The sequence below is a fragment of the Empidonax traillii genome, unplaced genomic scaffold (assembly GCF_003031625.1).
Source record: "Empidonax traillii isolate 1590-97213 ecotype Southwest subspecies unplaced genomic scaffold, ASM303162v1 scaffold65:size4453928, whole genome shotgun sequence".
In the NCBI taxonomy this organism is placed as follows: domain Eukaryota; kingdom Metazoa; phylum Chordata; class Aves; order Passeriformes; family Tyrannidae; genus Empidonax; species Empidonax traillii.
Genome location: NW_020955258.1, coordinates 1,424,365 through 1,442,493, shown reverse-complemented (window position 1 = coordinate 1,442,493; position 18,129 = coordinate 1,424,365). Strand labels below are relative to the sequence as shown.

General features: G+C 34.5%; 1 protein-coding gene across 5 annotated transcripts in view; it reads left to right on the top strand.

Annotated features, from left to right (window-relative positions):
• The window catches only part of ADAM23 (ADAM metallopeptidase domain 23), a 69,394-nt gene that overhangs the window by 13,390 nt on the left and 37,875 nt on the right, over window positions 1-18,129 (top strand). For all 5 annotated transcript variants that reach the window (XM_027880165.1, XM_027880166.1, XM_027880164.1 and 2 more), the window contains exons 4-9: window positions 9,490-9,553; window positions 11,699-11,781; window positions 12,522-12,585; window positions 14,605-14,677; window positions 15,191-15,264; window positions 16,173-16,238. In XM_027880165.1, coding sequence (XP_027735966.1) covers window positions 9,490-9,553; window positions 11,699-11,781; window positions 12,522-12,585; window positions 14,605-14,677; window positions 15,191-15,264; window positions 16,173-16,238 — 424 coding nt within the window. The remainder of the gene's footprint in view (window positions 1-9,489; window positions 9,554-11,698; window positions 11,782-12,521; window positions 12,586-14,604; window positions 14,678-15,190; window positions 15,265-16,172; window positions 16,239-18,129) is intronic.

The following is an 18,129-nucleotide window of genomic DNA, read 5'->3' as shown; positions in this document are numbered from 1 at the left end:
AAACCTGTCCTACTTTTTGAGTGGATGTAACAGTCTAAAACTATAAGTCATAAAACTTGTAAGATAAATTGTAAATGCCTTTAGACAATGATTTGAAAAAGACCCATTCTCATATTTCAGTTACATTTATGTGTTCAGCAAAATACTGTCTTTTTGCTACTATGTTGGTTTACAATGAGTTTTAGTTGACATATTGGTATTGCCAGTGTCGAGTTAGAAGGAGAGGCAGAACAATAGGGCCGGACTTCAGCTGTTACACGCTATTGGACAAAATAATCCAGTCCCATTTGGAATATGTATTCAGAATCCTGGAATTCCCTTGTATATGTTGAATTATATTTGTATCAGTTGCGCTAAGGTGTGTTAATGCCACCCACTCTGTATGTATTTTGTAATTTTTGTTTTATTCTTGTGGGTTTTTTGAATCTTCTCCAAATATATAAAAATAAAGTCGAGGGTGGTTGTTAACTCCAACAGGTTGCAGTTTGAAGTTTTGTTTACCTCTGTTGGAATTTGTGTGATTGCCTACCTTCTGTGTTGCAGCTGCTCTTTTTTTCACTGCAAATATTATAACTAAGCAATGAAGATATTCACTTTCATTAATAACTGTCAAAATTTGGTAAGAACAACAAGTAGAATTTAAAAGTTTCTGGAACATCTTACTATAAAATGTAACTTGATGTATTCCATCTTGCCCTAGTTAAGTGGCACAAACAGCTTAAAGGAAATACAAGCCCATCAAACCCTTAAATTCAGCGCATAGAGAAAATTAACTTGTAAGATTTGTATGGAGTTTGAATGGGTAATCAACTTTGCAGTTGCACAAGGCCTAAACCAGATTAAATATTATTTGTTATCCTAAAGGTGATTGTTGGCAGCTTTTTCTTACAAGAAGACTCTGGAAAAAAGGTCAGTTTTGAACTCTTTGACAAGGTGGGCTACTCTAAAGTTTCAGACATTTTGCCTCTTGTCACATTTAAATGTTTGACTGATTTCAGGCTCTTGGTGTGGTGTCATTTCTGACAATGCATAGTAATTGCAGAGATGTGTATTATGAAAATATTTTGATGTAAAAACTAATACTTTTTCTAATCTGTAAGGGATTAAACAAAGTTTTTAGTTCATGCTCTTAGTACAAAAATGAAAGTGTATAGGGTACTAGTGGCGCCACAATTCCTTTTGAAAAGTTAGACTTATAATTCAGCTATGATTGTCTGCCCAAATTCAATAAATTCCACATGCAATAAGTAACATGTATCATTGTCTTAAAACACAATTTCTATAAAAAGCTGTTAAAAGTATTAATTAATTTCAGTAAGTTCACTTTTGTCCTCAAGCAATAATGTCAGTCCATTTGCTGTAACAGTGAACTTGCTAATCAATGATCCTGGTATATCCAAACAGTTCTTATTTTTTATTGATGCATTATATACATATACAAATGTCTGCGTGGTGCTAGCAAATTAGTTTTTAATGATCTCTTTTCCATCAATGTGTAGGAAGCTTTTAAGTTGCTATTCTGTTGAAAGACAAGTTACTTTTATGTCCTGTTTAAAGGTAACAGTTTTAATGTTCTGATGTAGTACTAAAACACATTAAAGAGCAGTGCTACCAAAAGCAGTGAATTAAAAATGTCTACTTGCTGTTTTTTAATGATGAGGGAAGTTGGCCATATTGTCTGGCCGTTTTCAGACATGGTCTAGTCCAGCCTCTAAACAAAGAGGTCCCCACCAGCACAGGGGGCTGGGGCTGTACTGGAACCTTCACCACTGGGACTGTGGTGGCTGAGACACATACAAGGAACGGGGAGTTAGTTAACTGAGCTGGACAGAAGCACAAGTTAAAACCAAAGACAAAAGCTTCTCTCCCTTCCTACTGAAAACTTGTCTCAAAATGTGCTATTTTGGGGGAAGGGGAGTTAAAAAGTCACCAAAACCAGCCTATATTTTTCAGCTTTCAAATATTTAGAAATATTTCAATATTTCAAATAAATATTTGGCATCTTTGACATGAACTGAAAAAATCCCACTACATTTTACTGTTACATAACTTAATATTTGAGATGTTAAAATATGAGGACTATTGTGAAAAGTCAGTTTCTTATGTGAAGTGCAGCCAACATCACAGCAAATTTTATCTATCAGCTTAAAGCTTATAATTGATGTTTACTTTTTTTGGTATGTGTTTCTATAGGGCTGAATTAACTTGAGAATAGTCCTAGAGGGGGGTTACATTGTTAACTTAATTTTAAAAACAGTAGGGCAGTAACTGGTTTATTTGAGAAACTATTTGATTCTCGTGTTTTTTTCTAAATTCTGTTTTAATGGAAATGTGAAAACTAATCACAGTTTTTCAGAAGGAAACTTCAAATATTTATGACACTTTCTTAAATGAACACTTAAGCACTTAGGGTATTAAATGGATCCTACAAGATAAACAAGATGCTAAATTAAATGTGTTAATAGTACTGTGAAAAGTTTAACTCCAGTCAACTTTGAAAAATTTGTTACAGAGGAGATGCAAAGACCTCAGTGTCAGGATTTCACAGCAATGTGTGTGCCCTCCTGTAATTGCAGTCTGGAGTTCCTGAGCTGTGGGTAACAGGGCTTTACTGCCTTATTTGCCACTCCCAGAGCTGGAAGCAACCTATCAAAAGTTATCATTTGCCTTCGTGGGCATTTCATGTGCAAAAAGTCTTGGGGCAGATGTTATTAAACAGGAATTAAAGGACTGGAAAAACTTACAGAAAAGAGATCTACTGAGACACATTGAAAACAATTGTACTAATTCCAGTTTATAAAATCCTGGTGTCACAGATCATTGGGTGCCGAGAAACAACCTGAAATATTGCTATATGTGTGTATTTGCTGTCAGACAACTTACTAAGCAGTTGTCTGACTTGATGCATCCTTTCCTTGGTTATGTTCTTATTCCTTGGTCATATGTAACCACTGTAACGTTGCAATGGTGAAGAACTGTTATCTTTCTAACCTAGTAGGTGTTTCAGTCTGTTTCTGATATGGTTCAGTCTTGTCAATAGTGAGATCTTTATGTTGAAATGGGTTCCTGGCATTTCAGATTCTGTTGCAGTCAGGCTGAAGTCTTTGCATTTGGAGCGAGTATAAAGCCTGTGCATGCTTGGAGCTGCTAAGAGCCTATATAACTAAATTTAACTTGGTTCAGTGACAGAGCTAAAGTTGTGCAGTATAGGTCAACATGGAAACATGGATTAAGGGAACCAAAATAAACTTCCAGTTTGCTGGAATACCAAAATATATCTCTGGTTCTGCTATAGTTGTTAATATAATCTGAAGGTGCTCAAGTCAGCTCTCTGTAAGTTATAAATAAGCCTATTTCACTCTTTTTGGTATTAGAAATGAAATAATAATGGAAAAACCCCCACACCTATGGTTGGATTTTTCCTTCATGGTAAGAGTTGTTTAAAACTGGACTGTTACCACATGAAGTAGCAGAACAGGAAACACGAGTTTCTTTAGTATCTAAAAAACCCTTCTTCAAATGAAGGAATCTGTAGCAAATGTGGTTACCATTGGATGAGACCATTCTGGCAAAGACAGGTGCAACCCTCAACCTTACACTACAGGTTAATAAAATTCTTACTGATAATTTAGAAGTTTTCCAAGCTGGTAGGGAAAGAAAAGGGATCAATCAAAAGGCTATATTGAGTAAAGTTGAACAGTTGTCAAAACAAAATCTTTTATTTAAACAGTTGCTCTTCTAGAAACTTCTGTCTTAGCAAATTGCACTGAGGTATTTTCCATGGCATAGAACTAATCTTCTGTAACATTGTCTATCCATTTGTGTCTTCATATCCTTCTGCGCAGCACTTTTTAGAGTGATATTGTCTTCAGTGCTATGGTAAATGAAAATATGGTGGAAACCGACCAATATTCTGTTATGTTAATGTTCTGGAAAACTCTTCAAACTGCTACCTGCAAAATGCTTGCTGAAGTAGCCAATAAAATACAGCATGTTCTCTGATGGAGAACTTCAGGACAAAGCTAGAGAAAGGATCATGAAGAGTTTGTTTCCTGAGCTCCCTTGAACTGATTCAGGGTTTCTTGCACTGGGGATGGTAGACTGATCCAGAAATAAATCTGGAGCACTTTCTGCACCATTCCATATGCAAGGTCTATACTATTCTATTACATGCTTTCCTGTCAGTCTTTTTTGGAGATCTTTTCCCCTTTTGAGGCCATCCTGAGGGACCACCTAGGTAATTTCAGTTTATAAGTTTGTGGTCAAGTCATCCTTTTCTTCCCTCAAAGACAAACAAAGCAAACCCAAACAACAATAGCAAGACCATGCAAGAAGTGATTTTTTTAAATAAATATACAATTAACTGTTGCAGATTCATTATGGTATTAATAGCAGAAGTCAGTGAGGACTTTCTTTGATTCCATAGTTATGAAAAAGTTAACCCTTACACTTGCATCATCAGTTGTTTCTTTTAACTACTTGTAATCACAGTTGCTTGATCCACAGTATCATGTTCTCATTTTTTTAAGTTCCTTCAGGATAATATAAGAAAAAGTAGTAAAACCTTGCTCTGCTTTAAAAAATGACAATGAATATTTGCAGTGTATTCATTCCTCGGAGACACTTATCAGAGCGGCCTCAAAGACAAGAGCCAAGTAAAGACTAATGTAAACACATACTAGAAACTTAATAAATTCCTATAAGAACAGACAATTCAACAAAGCTTGTGAATATAATTGAAACTGGCAATGGAAACAAGGCTGTAGATGGCCATTGCATTAGATGGCAGTACCTTGATGATCAGCAAATGTTGCAGCAAGGTCTCTATTTGTTTTTTACATCTTTATGTGCTGCTAAACTGTATCTGTCAAATGGACAAAAACATCTGATGGGTGTTCTGTTAAATAATTCAACTAAACTAGGTTGCTCAGGCACTGGTACTGAACTTGAATAATTTCAGAATACTGAAAAATAACAAATTATTGCCTGGTAATAGGTTAATATAATTTAAGAAGTATGTCAGAAGGATAATGCAACTGTACTCTGATTTTCTGCAGACCGTCTACTATGTTCCTGGAAGCTAACTTGGTTACTTGTATAGGAGATACTTTTTAGTCATTTCATAGCTTTTACCTGCCCAAATCAGTTCTCTTCTTCAGGATAGTTAGATGTCAGCTGAGGTAAGACACTTTTCACTCTGCAGCTCTCCTGCTAAGGAAAACATCAGCAGTAAACTACGTGCCAGGGAAGTGGATATGAGTTCTTCAGAAAGCATCTGCTGCTGGCTTTAACAGCTGGCCTGTGTCTTCAAAGGCAGCAACTACTGGGAATAGCATGTCCCTTTGCTGCTTATTTTGCATTTCTCAGTGTAACTCAGAAGAGCTGGGGGTGCAGGACAGCTTAATAAGTACAATTATTACAGACAAACAAGGGAGAGTGGAATGAACTATAGGACATGACAAATTATTTTGTCATGAGTTATTCAACACGTTGCAATTTGATGTGTTCATTGTAAAGGATCTTACTAATATGTCACTACATAAATATACTTTTGTCTGATATGGTCATGACTGATGATTGTTTTAGTTAAATCCTGCACTGTTTCTGGTGCTCATAATATTGGAAAACAAACTTGCTGTACTGGATACATTTCTGCTCTAATAAAAATGCAAATGGCTCAAAATGGATCAAAGATGGCAGAACAGTCCAGAGTAGATGGGATATGAAATGAATTTTGTAAAACTCATGTCTGCCTTTCAGAGGTTAATTTATCCACTCTGTAAATGATAATGAAGGAAGAAAAGTTATTTTGTGATGTGGAGACCCCTACCTTATGGGTGAGTTCTGTGCCTCATTCCTCAGGAAATTGTACTTCTACATGAGCTCTTAATCAGTATATTCTAGACCTTTCTTTTTGATGCCACTTTGATAAAGAATCCCATCACACCTCCTGGTGAAATTACAGTGCTCTTCTGTGTATGTCTTTTGAGTAGGAAAAAATGTTTGAAAGTTATTTTGGTTAAGTATTAATTTTTTTTTCTTTTCCTTAAATAATTTCTCATGTCTTTTGTCATATTTGTCAGTGTTAATAACAGGTAAAAGCTTTGGTAGGGAACATTTGCAGTAGCAGTTTTATATGTATTTTTACAGCTGTTGTTATTCTTGGAGCTGTAGCAAAATGAAGAACAAACTCCCTTACACAAATTCTACCACTTTCCTTTGCAGTAGTAGTGGAACGTTTTTGCTGAATTTTCTGGTCCTAGGCTGCTCTCTGCAATATCGCATTTCAACACTAACCCTTTATAAGCACAGTGATAACTGTGTTTGTACTGATTTTGATATGAATATAGAGAACAGGATTCAGATTAGCTTTATTATAGAAGCAATTAGCTGTGTATATTAGAAAAGTTGTATTAGAGAAATCCTGCAAAAATACTGTTCTGCTCCCATTCCCCCCTCTTTCCCTGAATAAGATCAGTGTTCTCAGATTAGCAGCATACACTGAGGGATTTCTGAGTGATTACAAGTAAGGTGTTCTTTATGACATTTGCTAGGGTAGGCAGATATTTGAGAAAAGAATAGGTACCTGACAAAAATCAGGTACCTACCAAGATAATGGCACACAGTTTAAGGAGCAGCTGACTGATTTTGTTTTTCTTCCATGGAATGTTCAAAATTCTTGCTGTCCTGAGGGAAATGTTAAGAGAACATTTGCGTAATCTTGGTGGTTGTGTGTGGCAAGCTTAAGAACACAGTAATGATGAGAAACTGGTGATACATACCCTGTTCCAACATAGCATGAGAAGCAGGTTTGTGAAAGTCAGGCGTTACAGAAGATTTTCTACTCCAACTTCTAGGTGGTGGATACTATGTTACATTTGGCAAAAGAGTGCTTCAAAAAATAAAGGCGCATTTTGCTTACAGCATGGGAAGTATATCATGAGCGGCAGGCCTTAATTAATTTTCATTGCAGGGAATTTGTTTGGGATGGAGAATTTAATGTGCCTTGTATCCAGTAGATCCCAAAGGTCCATCTTGGAGCCAGCTGGCACTGCTCTGTTGGACATGAGAAGCTTCTAGCAGCTTCTCCGAGAAGCCACTCCTACAGCTTCCCCCACTACCAAAACCTGACCACAAAAACATGTTGCAAAGTCAATGATGAGAGTGTCTACTGGAAACTCGCTGTCTGCTGCCTCCTTGCTTTGTAGTTGTAATATATATATTTATATGTATATAACACTTCATTTGGACACTACCTGAATCAGGAATTCCTTTGCGGTTGGAAGTAATGATAAACTAAAGAATGGAAAAGGTTGGCAGATGAGTAAATTAACTGTGTTACAACAGAAGCTCGACCAAAGTCCAAGAAAAGAGTACTAAACTCTGGAAAGATTCTTCAAAGGGTGAACTAAAGAAATTTGGAGCTGCTCTTTTATCACGTGAAATGAGATAAACCTGAGACAAATGCTGTAATTAGAACTGAAGTTGTGAGTCAGTACACACAGTGTGGAATCACCTACTGCAAGTCTTATGAGATCCAAAAAACACAGAAAGTAGTTCTGAGATCAGTCGTGCAAGGTTACTGGACGAGGGGGAAAAAAGAGGGTGTGAAAGTGTGATTTGATTTGGAAACAGGCAGATAAAAGCTGATCCTGGAAATGGTTTGAGGAAATTAAGTAGTCTCAGTGAATTCAAGCAGAAGTGTTTTAAATCTGAGTCTGGTCAAGGCTGTATCAAGTTGAGCATAGTTCTTGTGTTTAACAATCCTCAGTGACTTTTTGTTTTGTTTTTAAATACTTATATCCTAGTCAGAGTTTTCCATTTTCTTACTTGTGTCAGTTATCTGCAGCCTTGTCTCTACCATCCCATCAACTACAGAGAACAGCAGTCCTTACGCTTGATAACAAGTATAAAAAATGCAAAGAATAAAAGTACATTATCAACCCTTTATACTTTGTTTTGTATGTGTAAGTCTTTTAAGAAGCTTCAGATCTTGCCATGCTGAAGAAATGACTGTTTGCATTGTAGTCAAGTGCTTACACTGTTATACAGCATTTATATTTTCTGCAGAATGTTTTTAACTTACTCTGACGCAAATAGAGAAAGTTAAAATGCTTTTATGCGAGTTAATTTATTTTTAAATCTTTACTTTAAAAATATATCTATTAAATACTGCCTTCAAAGTGATGTTTAACACAAATTATGAGACTTCAATAATTATTCAGGGCTATTAGCACTGGTTTTGCAGGCACAGAGTGCCCATAGTGTGGTCTCTCATTCCATGAGAAAGGACTTTTAAGAGAACCACTAGTAACTGAATTCTGCAGGATGGTCCCTGAGTGTAGTGCCTGGTAAATGTGGCATGAAGAATTGATTTTATGAGCCCCGAGTCCCAGAGTTAGCGTGTTATCAGGACTGCTAATAGCCTAATCTGAGTTTGAGATACCCATTATCATAAGTTATTGTTAGTCGTGAATTCCCATCAGAGCTATCATGTCAGACCAGACTTCCATAATGATGTTTTTTTTATTTGTAACAACAATATTTTTGTTTTGATATATGTACCACTATCAGACCCTTTAATGATTCTCTTTTTTTAAGTTGAAAGGGTACATTAGAGACTTCAAAAATGCTAAGAATTCTCAGTTGCATTAAGTAAAATGCTTATCTTGCATGTTTGGTGGGACCACTTAACATGTTTAACTGCTTTGCTCTTCCTGGATGCTGTGCTGCAACCTTGGTTATAAAGGGGTGGGATGTGAATGGGACACTGAAATTATTGTAGAATATGTACAGGCTAGCTAATCTTATTAAAAAAAAAAAAAAAAAAAAAAGAAATCTGAACTGTAAACTGCACAGTATGGGAAATTTTTATGCTTCAGAAATTTGTCTTGCCAGAGTTAAGAAAGAGTGAGAAAGATATCTGAGAATAAAATGTGAAAGTAAGAAAAGGGATATTATGGGGGTGTTTTATGATATGCTTTGTTTTGGCCTTTTTTAAGGAACATTAGTGTTTTGGGAAAAAAATTGAATATTTGCAGTTGTGGAAGTGAATATACGCTCTTGTCTTCAGAACAACTGTATATGTATTTGTTCAGCCTTACATATATTCTGTTTGACTTTTAGATAAAATGCAAAATTTATTTGAAAATGGCAATAAACATACATTTTGTCAGTTAACAAACAAAATTCTAAAGCCATGAGATTTTTTTATTTTTTGCATATTTAAAAGGCTGATAGTCTAACTGTAAAGCTAAAACACAGGGGATTAGATTGCAAAATAAAATTCCCAATTCTGTAATGCACTCTGACTTCCAGTGAACTATCAAACAGTTTACTGGACAAAAATTGCTTAATTTTTTTAAACTAATGTACAGGGAAAGTAAAAATTATTTCAAAATTATAGCAAACTCCCGCCCTCAAACCTACACATAGCAGTAGAAAGAGTATTCAGATTTTTCTCATCTTGATTTTTCCTTTCTTTGACAGTGACTTGTTATCTTCCAATTATGTGGAGATTCACTATGAAGATGGAAAACCAAAGTTTTCTAAGGTATTGTGTTCTTAAATTATATCATAATGGTCTTTTTGAGAGAACAGTGACAATAAAATGTTTTTTAAAAAAAACCTTTTGCAAGACTTAAACCCATCAAAATTCTTTTCCCACACATGCGAGGTAACTGTGATCTCATTTTGTAAGGATATCTCAGTAATACAAGAGGAATTGTACAAAGAAGAAAAGCTGTGTTTTGGGCTGAGGGGTAGGCATTCGTAGGTGGTAGTAGTGAAGATGATCCAGTTACTGCCAGAACAATTACATCTTGTAAAATGTAGGAGGTGGAGGGTTTGAAGCCACCATCAGATTAATCTTCATTAATTATTCACATGTCCTTAGCACAAAGTGCAAGGAGAAGGGATAATGGTAATGTAAGACATTCAAACAAACAAAAAAACTGCCAGTGACTTTTCTTTGCAAGAATTATACAGTTGTGAAACAGAAAATGAAAGACTTAACTGAAACCTTAACCTCTGGAGTTATTATAAAATCAACATTTTGCTTGATATCCAATTAATTAAGTTTGTCAAACTAGCTGCCAAATTGAATTCAGTGCCATAGGCTATTAATCCAAGAGCAGATTAAAGTTATGCAAGATAGTTTAGCCCTAAGGGAACCAGATCAGTCTTTTTGTTTGTTTTAGTAACAAAATGAGGGCTGGTTCGATCCTAGGAAGGTTAAAAACTGCATTTTCCGGGAATTACTTTTTTTCATATTTTGTATGAATGCTGGATTATTTGTTGTGAATAAATATGTGTGAAATATATCTCTGTTTAGAGTGGGGGCAAGCAAACATTGCAGTTACAGTTATGCATTCAGAAAGTCAGGACTGTTGTTTGTCCAAGTATTAGATATCTAGTTTATTATTTTGCCCTTGTTATAGAGAATCTTAAATAAAAGAATACATTACAGATAAGAGCAGAATTAAACAATTACCTTGCAATGTAATTATTGAAATTATTTTCTTCCACTGTAGAGGAAAAAGAGTTTCATGTAACATACAAAGGAAGTTGTTTCACTAAGACTCAGTACTCTGCAGAATAGGCAAAAATGCTAAATGATGCAAGAAAACAATTCCCACTGGCACTTAGACAAGCTCATGCAATTGTCAGCTGCAGCACTAGTATTGAGCACTGCGGTTGCTGAATCATGAATCTGACTGGAAAATTATATTAGAACTTCAGACTCAGCAAATGGTTACCTTTGCATGCTGCAGTAACTTGATCCAAACTTCCTAAGGGATGTTTTCTGAACTGCGTTATTTAGAAGCAGTAATAGAGCTCCTGAGATCACATTATTAATCTGCAAAAGGCTTCATTATAGGTTCAAAAACTATACACACAATTTGTGTAGGAGGTCAAATAAGGACTGCATCCTGGTCTTTTGCAGTATCTTACAATACTTTTTAGATCTAAGTAGGTAAAAGGTTGTTTTGTTTCCCAATGTGGATTTAAAGAAGTGAAATCTTAATGAAAAGTACTGTATTTTATAGAAGGGGGTAGTTTATTACAAGAATGATTGAAGAATAGACAACAATTTCTTTACTCAGATGATCAGCTTGAAAAAAAAACCTTGAAAAGCTTTGTGTGAGAAAGAAGATCACATTTTAGCTGTTAAAAAGCATGTTTTATGCAATCTCACTATGGAAAGGTAAAAACATCGTGATTACTTCCTATATAGTACTTTGATTTAGTTACGCACAAAAGCCTGTTGAGAGTTTAATGCAAAATCTGAATAACTGATTAAATAAGATGGAAAATGGAAGTAATGATGTGTATAGGTAGACAAACAGCATTCCCATTTTTGGTACCTTCTGGAGTTGTAATAATTGCATAAGGAATGGGTTCAATATGCTTGTTGGAGCTCAGATGACATGACACCAGAGTTAAGAATATTTTTATGATGAATGCTGAGTTTTTCTAGCAATGTGTGAGAGACAAGCATACTTTAGGGTTTTTAATACATTTTTTTGAGAATACTTTTATCTTAATTTAGTTGGGTTTATTGCAATAGACAGTAAAGATATTACTTAAATCTGCTGAATTGGTATTGTTAGTGTTAGATCTTTTTTTGCGTGGTTTTAAGTAACAGACATTAAATCAGGGTAATTTTTTGTGTGTGATTGTTTTTGAACATTATTAGGGGGGAGAGCATTGTTACTACCATGGAAATATCAGAGGTATCAAGGATTCCAAAGTTGCTCTTTCAACTTGTAATGGACTTCAGTAAGTGCATGTTCTCATTTTTCAAACAAGGCTTTAATTAATTATGACTCTTGAATATTATCACTTTAAATGTGAGGGACTGAAACTCTATAGGCCCAAAGATTTTTGATGTTTTGAAATGCCAGTAGTACCAGCAATGCCAAACAGCTAGCATTTTTTTTTTAGTATCATTGGAGTTAGCATGTTGATGCTGTCTTATAAAACCTTTGAATATGGTAAGTGCAAATGAATATTTCCCCAGATAACTTATTATGGTGAAGGATAAACAAGCATTGTACTTTAGCAGTTTGCATGTCAGTATTCATGTATCACTCTGTTGGCCAATAGAAAGGTTGATCTTTTTGTTAGATTATATAAAGAAAAAATGTAGGAAATTAACCCCTACTAGAACTAGAATTAGTTACTGTTAAGTGCAACTCAGCTGTTGATTGTATTCTGCATGGTAATGTGTATCTTAGTACTTCCTCTTTCCACGGTCAAATCTTTACTCTTTTTGGTACTTTATCATTTCATTGCCACCACATTTAGTGTTGATTCATTAAAATGTGCCTGATATCTTAAAAAAAATATATTCTTAGCTTTAACTGCATGTGGTAGTAATGAACATATATGGAATTTATTTTAATATTGGTAAGTTTTTCAGCCCTAAGTTTGCCTAATTTCAGCCCTAAATTCGTATCCGGGAGTCAAACTAATTGCTGTGTAATCCTAAATATCACTACTTTTTCTCCATGTTCTAGTGGCATGTTTGAAGATAGTACTTATATGTACTTGATAGAACCGATGGAACTGACCCACAGTGCAGTAAGTTTATTTTTATCTTATTTGTTTGGTTTGGGAGAGTGCTCAAGGAATAGCAAATGAAAGTATTAGAACAAATCAATAAATGAGTGTCTCATGCATTCATATGAAAACCAAAAGTATTTTAAAACACTTGATTGGAATTTATTTAAGGCAGGAAATTTGTAAGTACGATTTACCTATGATTTTTCTCCTCTTTAATTTTTTGTTTCTTACATACTGTTGATTATTTAGATGCTGAGAATAGATTAATAAGACTGTTTCTCTAGCACATTGTTATGGACTGTCCAAAAGTGTTTATCAATTTGCTCTAGTACTTGAACTAAAGTATTTATAAATTCCTAAAAGGGATCTCTGGAACTCACACATTCCTTTCTAAATAGTTGCATCAGATTGCTCCTGACCTACCATGTTTCCACTAAGAGCTTAATTAAGTAGATAATTCTATCTGGGTATCTTACACTTTGTATGTGTTACCTCAGTGGTCACTGAATAGCTTAAATGATTCTGATACAGCATATTCAAATACATGACAATGCTGGATCAGCATGTAGGACTGCATTTATGCAAATATCTTGCTATTATTATTTTTCTATTTCATATTAAGTGTTATAATATAGCTGTTCTTAAAAATTTAACTGTTAATAGAGCTGACACAGTTTCATAGACAGTAGTAAAACTAGGTAGATTTCTGCCTCTTGAATGATTCAAATATTTGAGTTATTTTCAGTGAAATGATTCTGCAACACTGAGACAGAGAATGAAACCTTAGAGACACAGGAAAATATTACATCCTAAAAAACTTCTCTGTCTCCCCAGGAGCAACATGACATTCCATGTGTCTATGTTTGATGTAGCACATGCTCATAAAGATTGTAAGTCTGAAAACTGACAACACAAACACAGTAAATTCATGGAGATTATATTTATACAGCAGTATCCACATAGTAGGAAGAAGAGAATTTGACTAAACTGTTTTCTTGCTTGAGTGAACAAAGGAAATCAATATCTCCCTCTCAGTGTGGTATTTCAGTAAAACTTTTAAGTGTAGCAGAAGTTCTGGTTATAAAAGTGAGATACTATTTGCCAACTTGAGGATTCAAGTTGAATTCTAGATAATAAGACAGATGAGATGCATATTTTTCTGAAAACTACAGAAAATAAAATAATACCTCTACAGAGAGCTTTCAGAGGCTCATTTTTTGTTTTCACTATGCAAGATATAAATCTTGGACACAGCCTTCAGTGTATAGTTTATTCAGCTTGATTAATCTTAACTATAGTAGGTAGTATATAAAACTCCCTCCTCTTCCCCCAAAAATTCAGCAAAAATATGCAGTATTGTCCTTCAGTGAGTTATGTATTTCTTATGAAAGTTACAGAACAGTTGCATCCTGCCCTTTAAAAAGAATTGCTTGTTTTGGCAGGCTCTGCAAAGGAGGTGTTACAGAAGAAAAGAGTTGTTTTCTAGAGTAGATACTCAAATGCAATAATTTGGGGTATGTCAGACTTCTAAAGGAAATATGCATTAAAAACCGTGACCTTTTTAAATGTTGTACATACCAATAAAACAGGGTGAAATAATCCTCTTAAGGATAGCATATTGATTGGTTTCTTGCATTTTGCTGCAATTAGATAGGGTTTTTTTATAAATAGTAATAGTTGCTTTTCATCTATGGGAGGAAGATTTCAACCAGATATAGACTTTTTAATTTGATTTATTGGAATAAATGATCTATTTTCTCTAACAGTAATGCTTTTAAGGGACTTTTTTCAGATAATTTTAAAGACATCTGTGATACTTCAGTTTTGTAGCCCAGTAAATGTGCTGAAGCAGAGAGGCTCCATCATTTGCTCAGGATTGCAAATAGATTGCTTCAAATTAGTACCATCCCAAACTGATACTATGGTTGCTTGCATTTCATTGAAAAAATAATAAAAATTATAAATGCTGAAAGAAGTACCACATCTTTCACTCAACATTATTAATTAGAAGAAAATTTCACATATTTTTCTTATCAGGAAAGTAAAAGTAGGCCACATATCATCCAAAGAACTTACGGAACACAAACCTCCAAGCAGTTGCAGGACCTTGGTATGTTTTTGCTTATGTAATGACTTTTTAAATATTGGAAATAATCGTGTATATGTAACTTAAAAATTTGAAAATTAGCCTAACAGTGTATATAAAATTGCTGATTATTTAGAAAAACTTGAAAAATGTATCCTAACCTGACTTTTTCCACAATTATTGCAATGGAATTTAGATTTTCAAAAAGCAACTGAAAGATTTTCATCCATCAAGACCTGTATTTAGCTTTCTTCTGCAAAGCACTAAATTTAATCAGTCATATTAATGCTATTGAGGACACAAGATGGAAGAAAACATATATTGTAAGCCCAGGTTACAATCTCTTTACCTCTCCTTGCATGCTTTAACTATCAGATTTCTAAATTACTTGAGTTTTGATATATCTTATATATTTTAAAAAATGAATTTTTCAATAGCAAAGGTGGTTCTCATTTTGATAATCTACTTTAGGTTCGCTCACTGTACTTAAGTGGTTTAAAATAATGCCGTGAAATTCTTAAATTGTAATTTGTACAGAGACTGAGTCTAGTTCTGAATGGCCCTTTCTGTCTGAACTTCAGTGGCTGAGGAGAAAGAGAAGAAAGAGAGCAGTGAGTAAAAGTGTGACCCTGAGTTAAGATTATTTGTAATTTCTGTATTTCTTAATGTCAAGAGAACACAGGCTTTAGGAAACTAATATTTTTAGGAGCTTAACATTGTCACATAACACAATTATCAAGTGAGAAAACAAGATTGTTCTTTAAAAATAGAATATTTGGACAATAGTTAGTAAACTTTCTACAGTAACAGCAATATATCAATTGAACTGAAATTTAGTAGTGAAAATGAATTTAGAGTTTTAAGTTTTGGGTCTGCTTGAGGGTAAAGAACAATTTTGAATGAAACTTTAGCCTACTTCGTGGATATCTGACATTTTTTGTCATTTGGCTCATTAAGTAGCACGGTTAAATCAAAAATCCAAACGAGGACACCCAGAACTGGGTTATTCAGAGAACATAAGTGGGCAGTTCTCATGATCTTCACATGCGTATGTGTCAGTTAGGGGAATAATTGAGTTAAGGAACATTAATCTGTATTTCTTCACTGAATTGCACAATCCACATCACATTTTTGAGGGTGCATCTGTTTTTAGTAACTTCCTTCCTCATTAAATCCGTGATGAATAGTACATAATGAAAAGAGGATGGAAGAAATGGTGGTGTCTGCACTGAGCCACAAAGAGTAGACTTTGAATGTTCTTAATGATGTGACTGAGATTCTCAGCCAGTGTCTATCAAAACTCACAAAGTTACTGGGGCTGTGATTCTTTATTCTAGTTGAATGTCTGACCCAGTTTTTTACAACATTACACCCCACCCCCCATATATATATGTAATATATATACAATATATTAAAAATAAATATATAATAAATATATATATAATATAAATCAACTGCAGTTATTTTTGAAAATCTTGACATCTTCATGATTTCTCAAACAATTTCTTTAATCCATCAGCTATCTCGCGGTGTCTTTGAAGAAATGAAATATCTGGAGCTCATGATAGTCAATGACCATAAAATGGTAAGTATATGAATCCAAAGGTAATATGGGTGATAATTTGTAGTTTAATGTACAGGATTGTGCTGCTATGAATCCAAAGGTAATATGGGTGATAATTTGTAGGTTAATGTACAGGATTGTGCTGCATAAGCTACTTTTGCATCCAGTATTTTGTTTATTAGCAGCTATTAATAATTGTACTGTAAGACACAGAATAGGCCATAATACCTAATGAAGCTTAATGTTGCCTAAGATTTTCTACAACAATTATATATTCAAAATAAATCTGAATCACCTTGGTATCATATGGTTAATTTAATATGCCCATAACCAATAAAGTAAAGCAACAAAACATTTATGTCCAGAACAAACACACTAAACATTCTAAAATTACATCCTACCTTTAAAGTTATATAGAAAGAGGTCAGAATTTGTTACTTTGAGTTTAGTTTTACTAACTTAAATTTTGATGCAGCAAAACATATAGACAAAACTCTCTTGGTTGTTCTTCCTGGGTATTCTGCACTTATAAACAGGATTCATAATAAAATGCAGGTTAAGTTGTTTGTTTGATTGAAAAAATGTTTGTCATATAAAAAATCCCAGGAGTGTGGGGAGGAAAGCCCACTTTCTTCCCAGTTTTTTCTTGAGGATGACTGGAAAATGTCAACCAGAATGACATTTGTGTGAGCAAGGCCTTTTTTAAAAAAAAAAAAAAATCATCAAATTCTCTTGATAAAACAGTTTATTTTGTTTGCAAGTAAAGAGATTGCTGTGTCTCTAACTGTACTGCATATTTTCCCAATGCTTTATGTTGTTGTGGGCTCTTTTGCCAAGACTGAAGACTGATGTTTTAGGGGAAGAAACAGCTGATATCAGGACAGGATGCAGTAATTTGTACATATTCCAGTGCTGAGTAGAAAGATATAATATACCCTTCCATCATCTGTCTAATAAACCATAGAAGTGATCTGGGCAAATTTAACCTGTGTTTGGAGATTAGTAGTGTGGAGGAAATTTGAGAGGGTGGAAAGCATAGGACAGAAGTTTCCTGAGCTGTTTTCATTTGTAAAGCTACCTGGTAGAAAACTACTGTAAGAGTGTTCAGGTGTTAGTTGTACAGCAGTAGGGCACAATAATTGAAGTTAAGACTATTGTGTTGTATTCTTTGATGTCTGTGGTTGATGTTCCTTATGAAGAGAAAATCTTTCTATGTCTGTTTGTTTACTTTTGCCTCTTGTATTACAGACATACTTAAAGGACAGCCGCTCTGTTCACTACAGTGGTTACAGACATTATCTTGTCTCTCCTCACATTTTATTTGTTAGAACTTTAGACTACAAGATTTTCTGTTCCAGAGTTGTCAGTGGCTCAGAAGCAGATAATAAATCTTTTCAAGGAATAAAACGGATGTACTTAGGAAAGTGTTCACAATTAGGAGTCACAACCTGCCAGTCCAGGAGCTCACTAAATGTAATTTCAAGGTTTTCGACTTACCAGGAGAGGGCAGGTTTGCCCTGCAGCAAAGATCTGTATTGGAAGAAGTATCTTAAACCTCTTTGACCATTGTACGAAGTGGTTAATACTATGTATTTTCACATTTTACTTTCCTGTAGCAATAAAGACATAGCTAAATATGTTTAGTTAGGTTGTTGCACTTTTTACTGGCTTAGATTAATTTCTGGTTTAGGAGCTGAGCTTAAACACATTATGTGGTATATTGGTATTGATTTTAGCGTTTTAGTACTTTCAGGAAAACCAAAAACATTTTCCAAAGCATATTGTTTTACCTTTCTACTTCTGGAAAGGTTTGAGATTGGCTCAAAACATAAAGCCAAAGCTCCCCTTTCCCCCTGACCCACTTTCATGGTTTCGCTAGGGAGCAGGGTTTTGTGATATGTACATTCCTCTC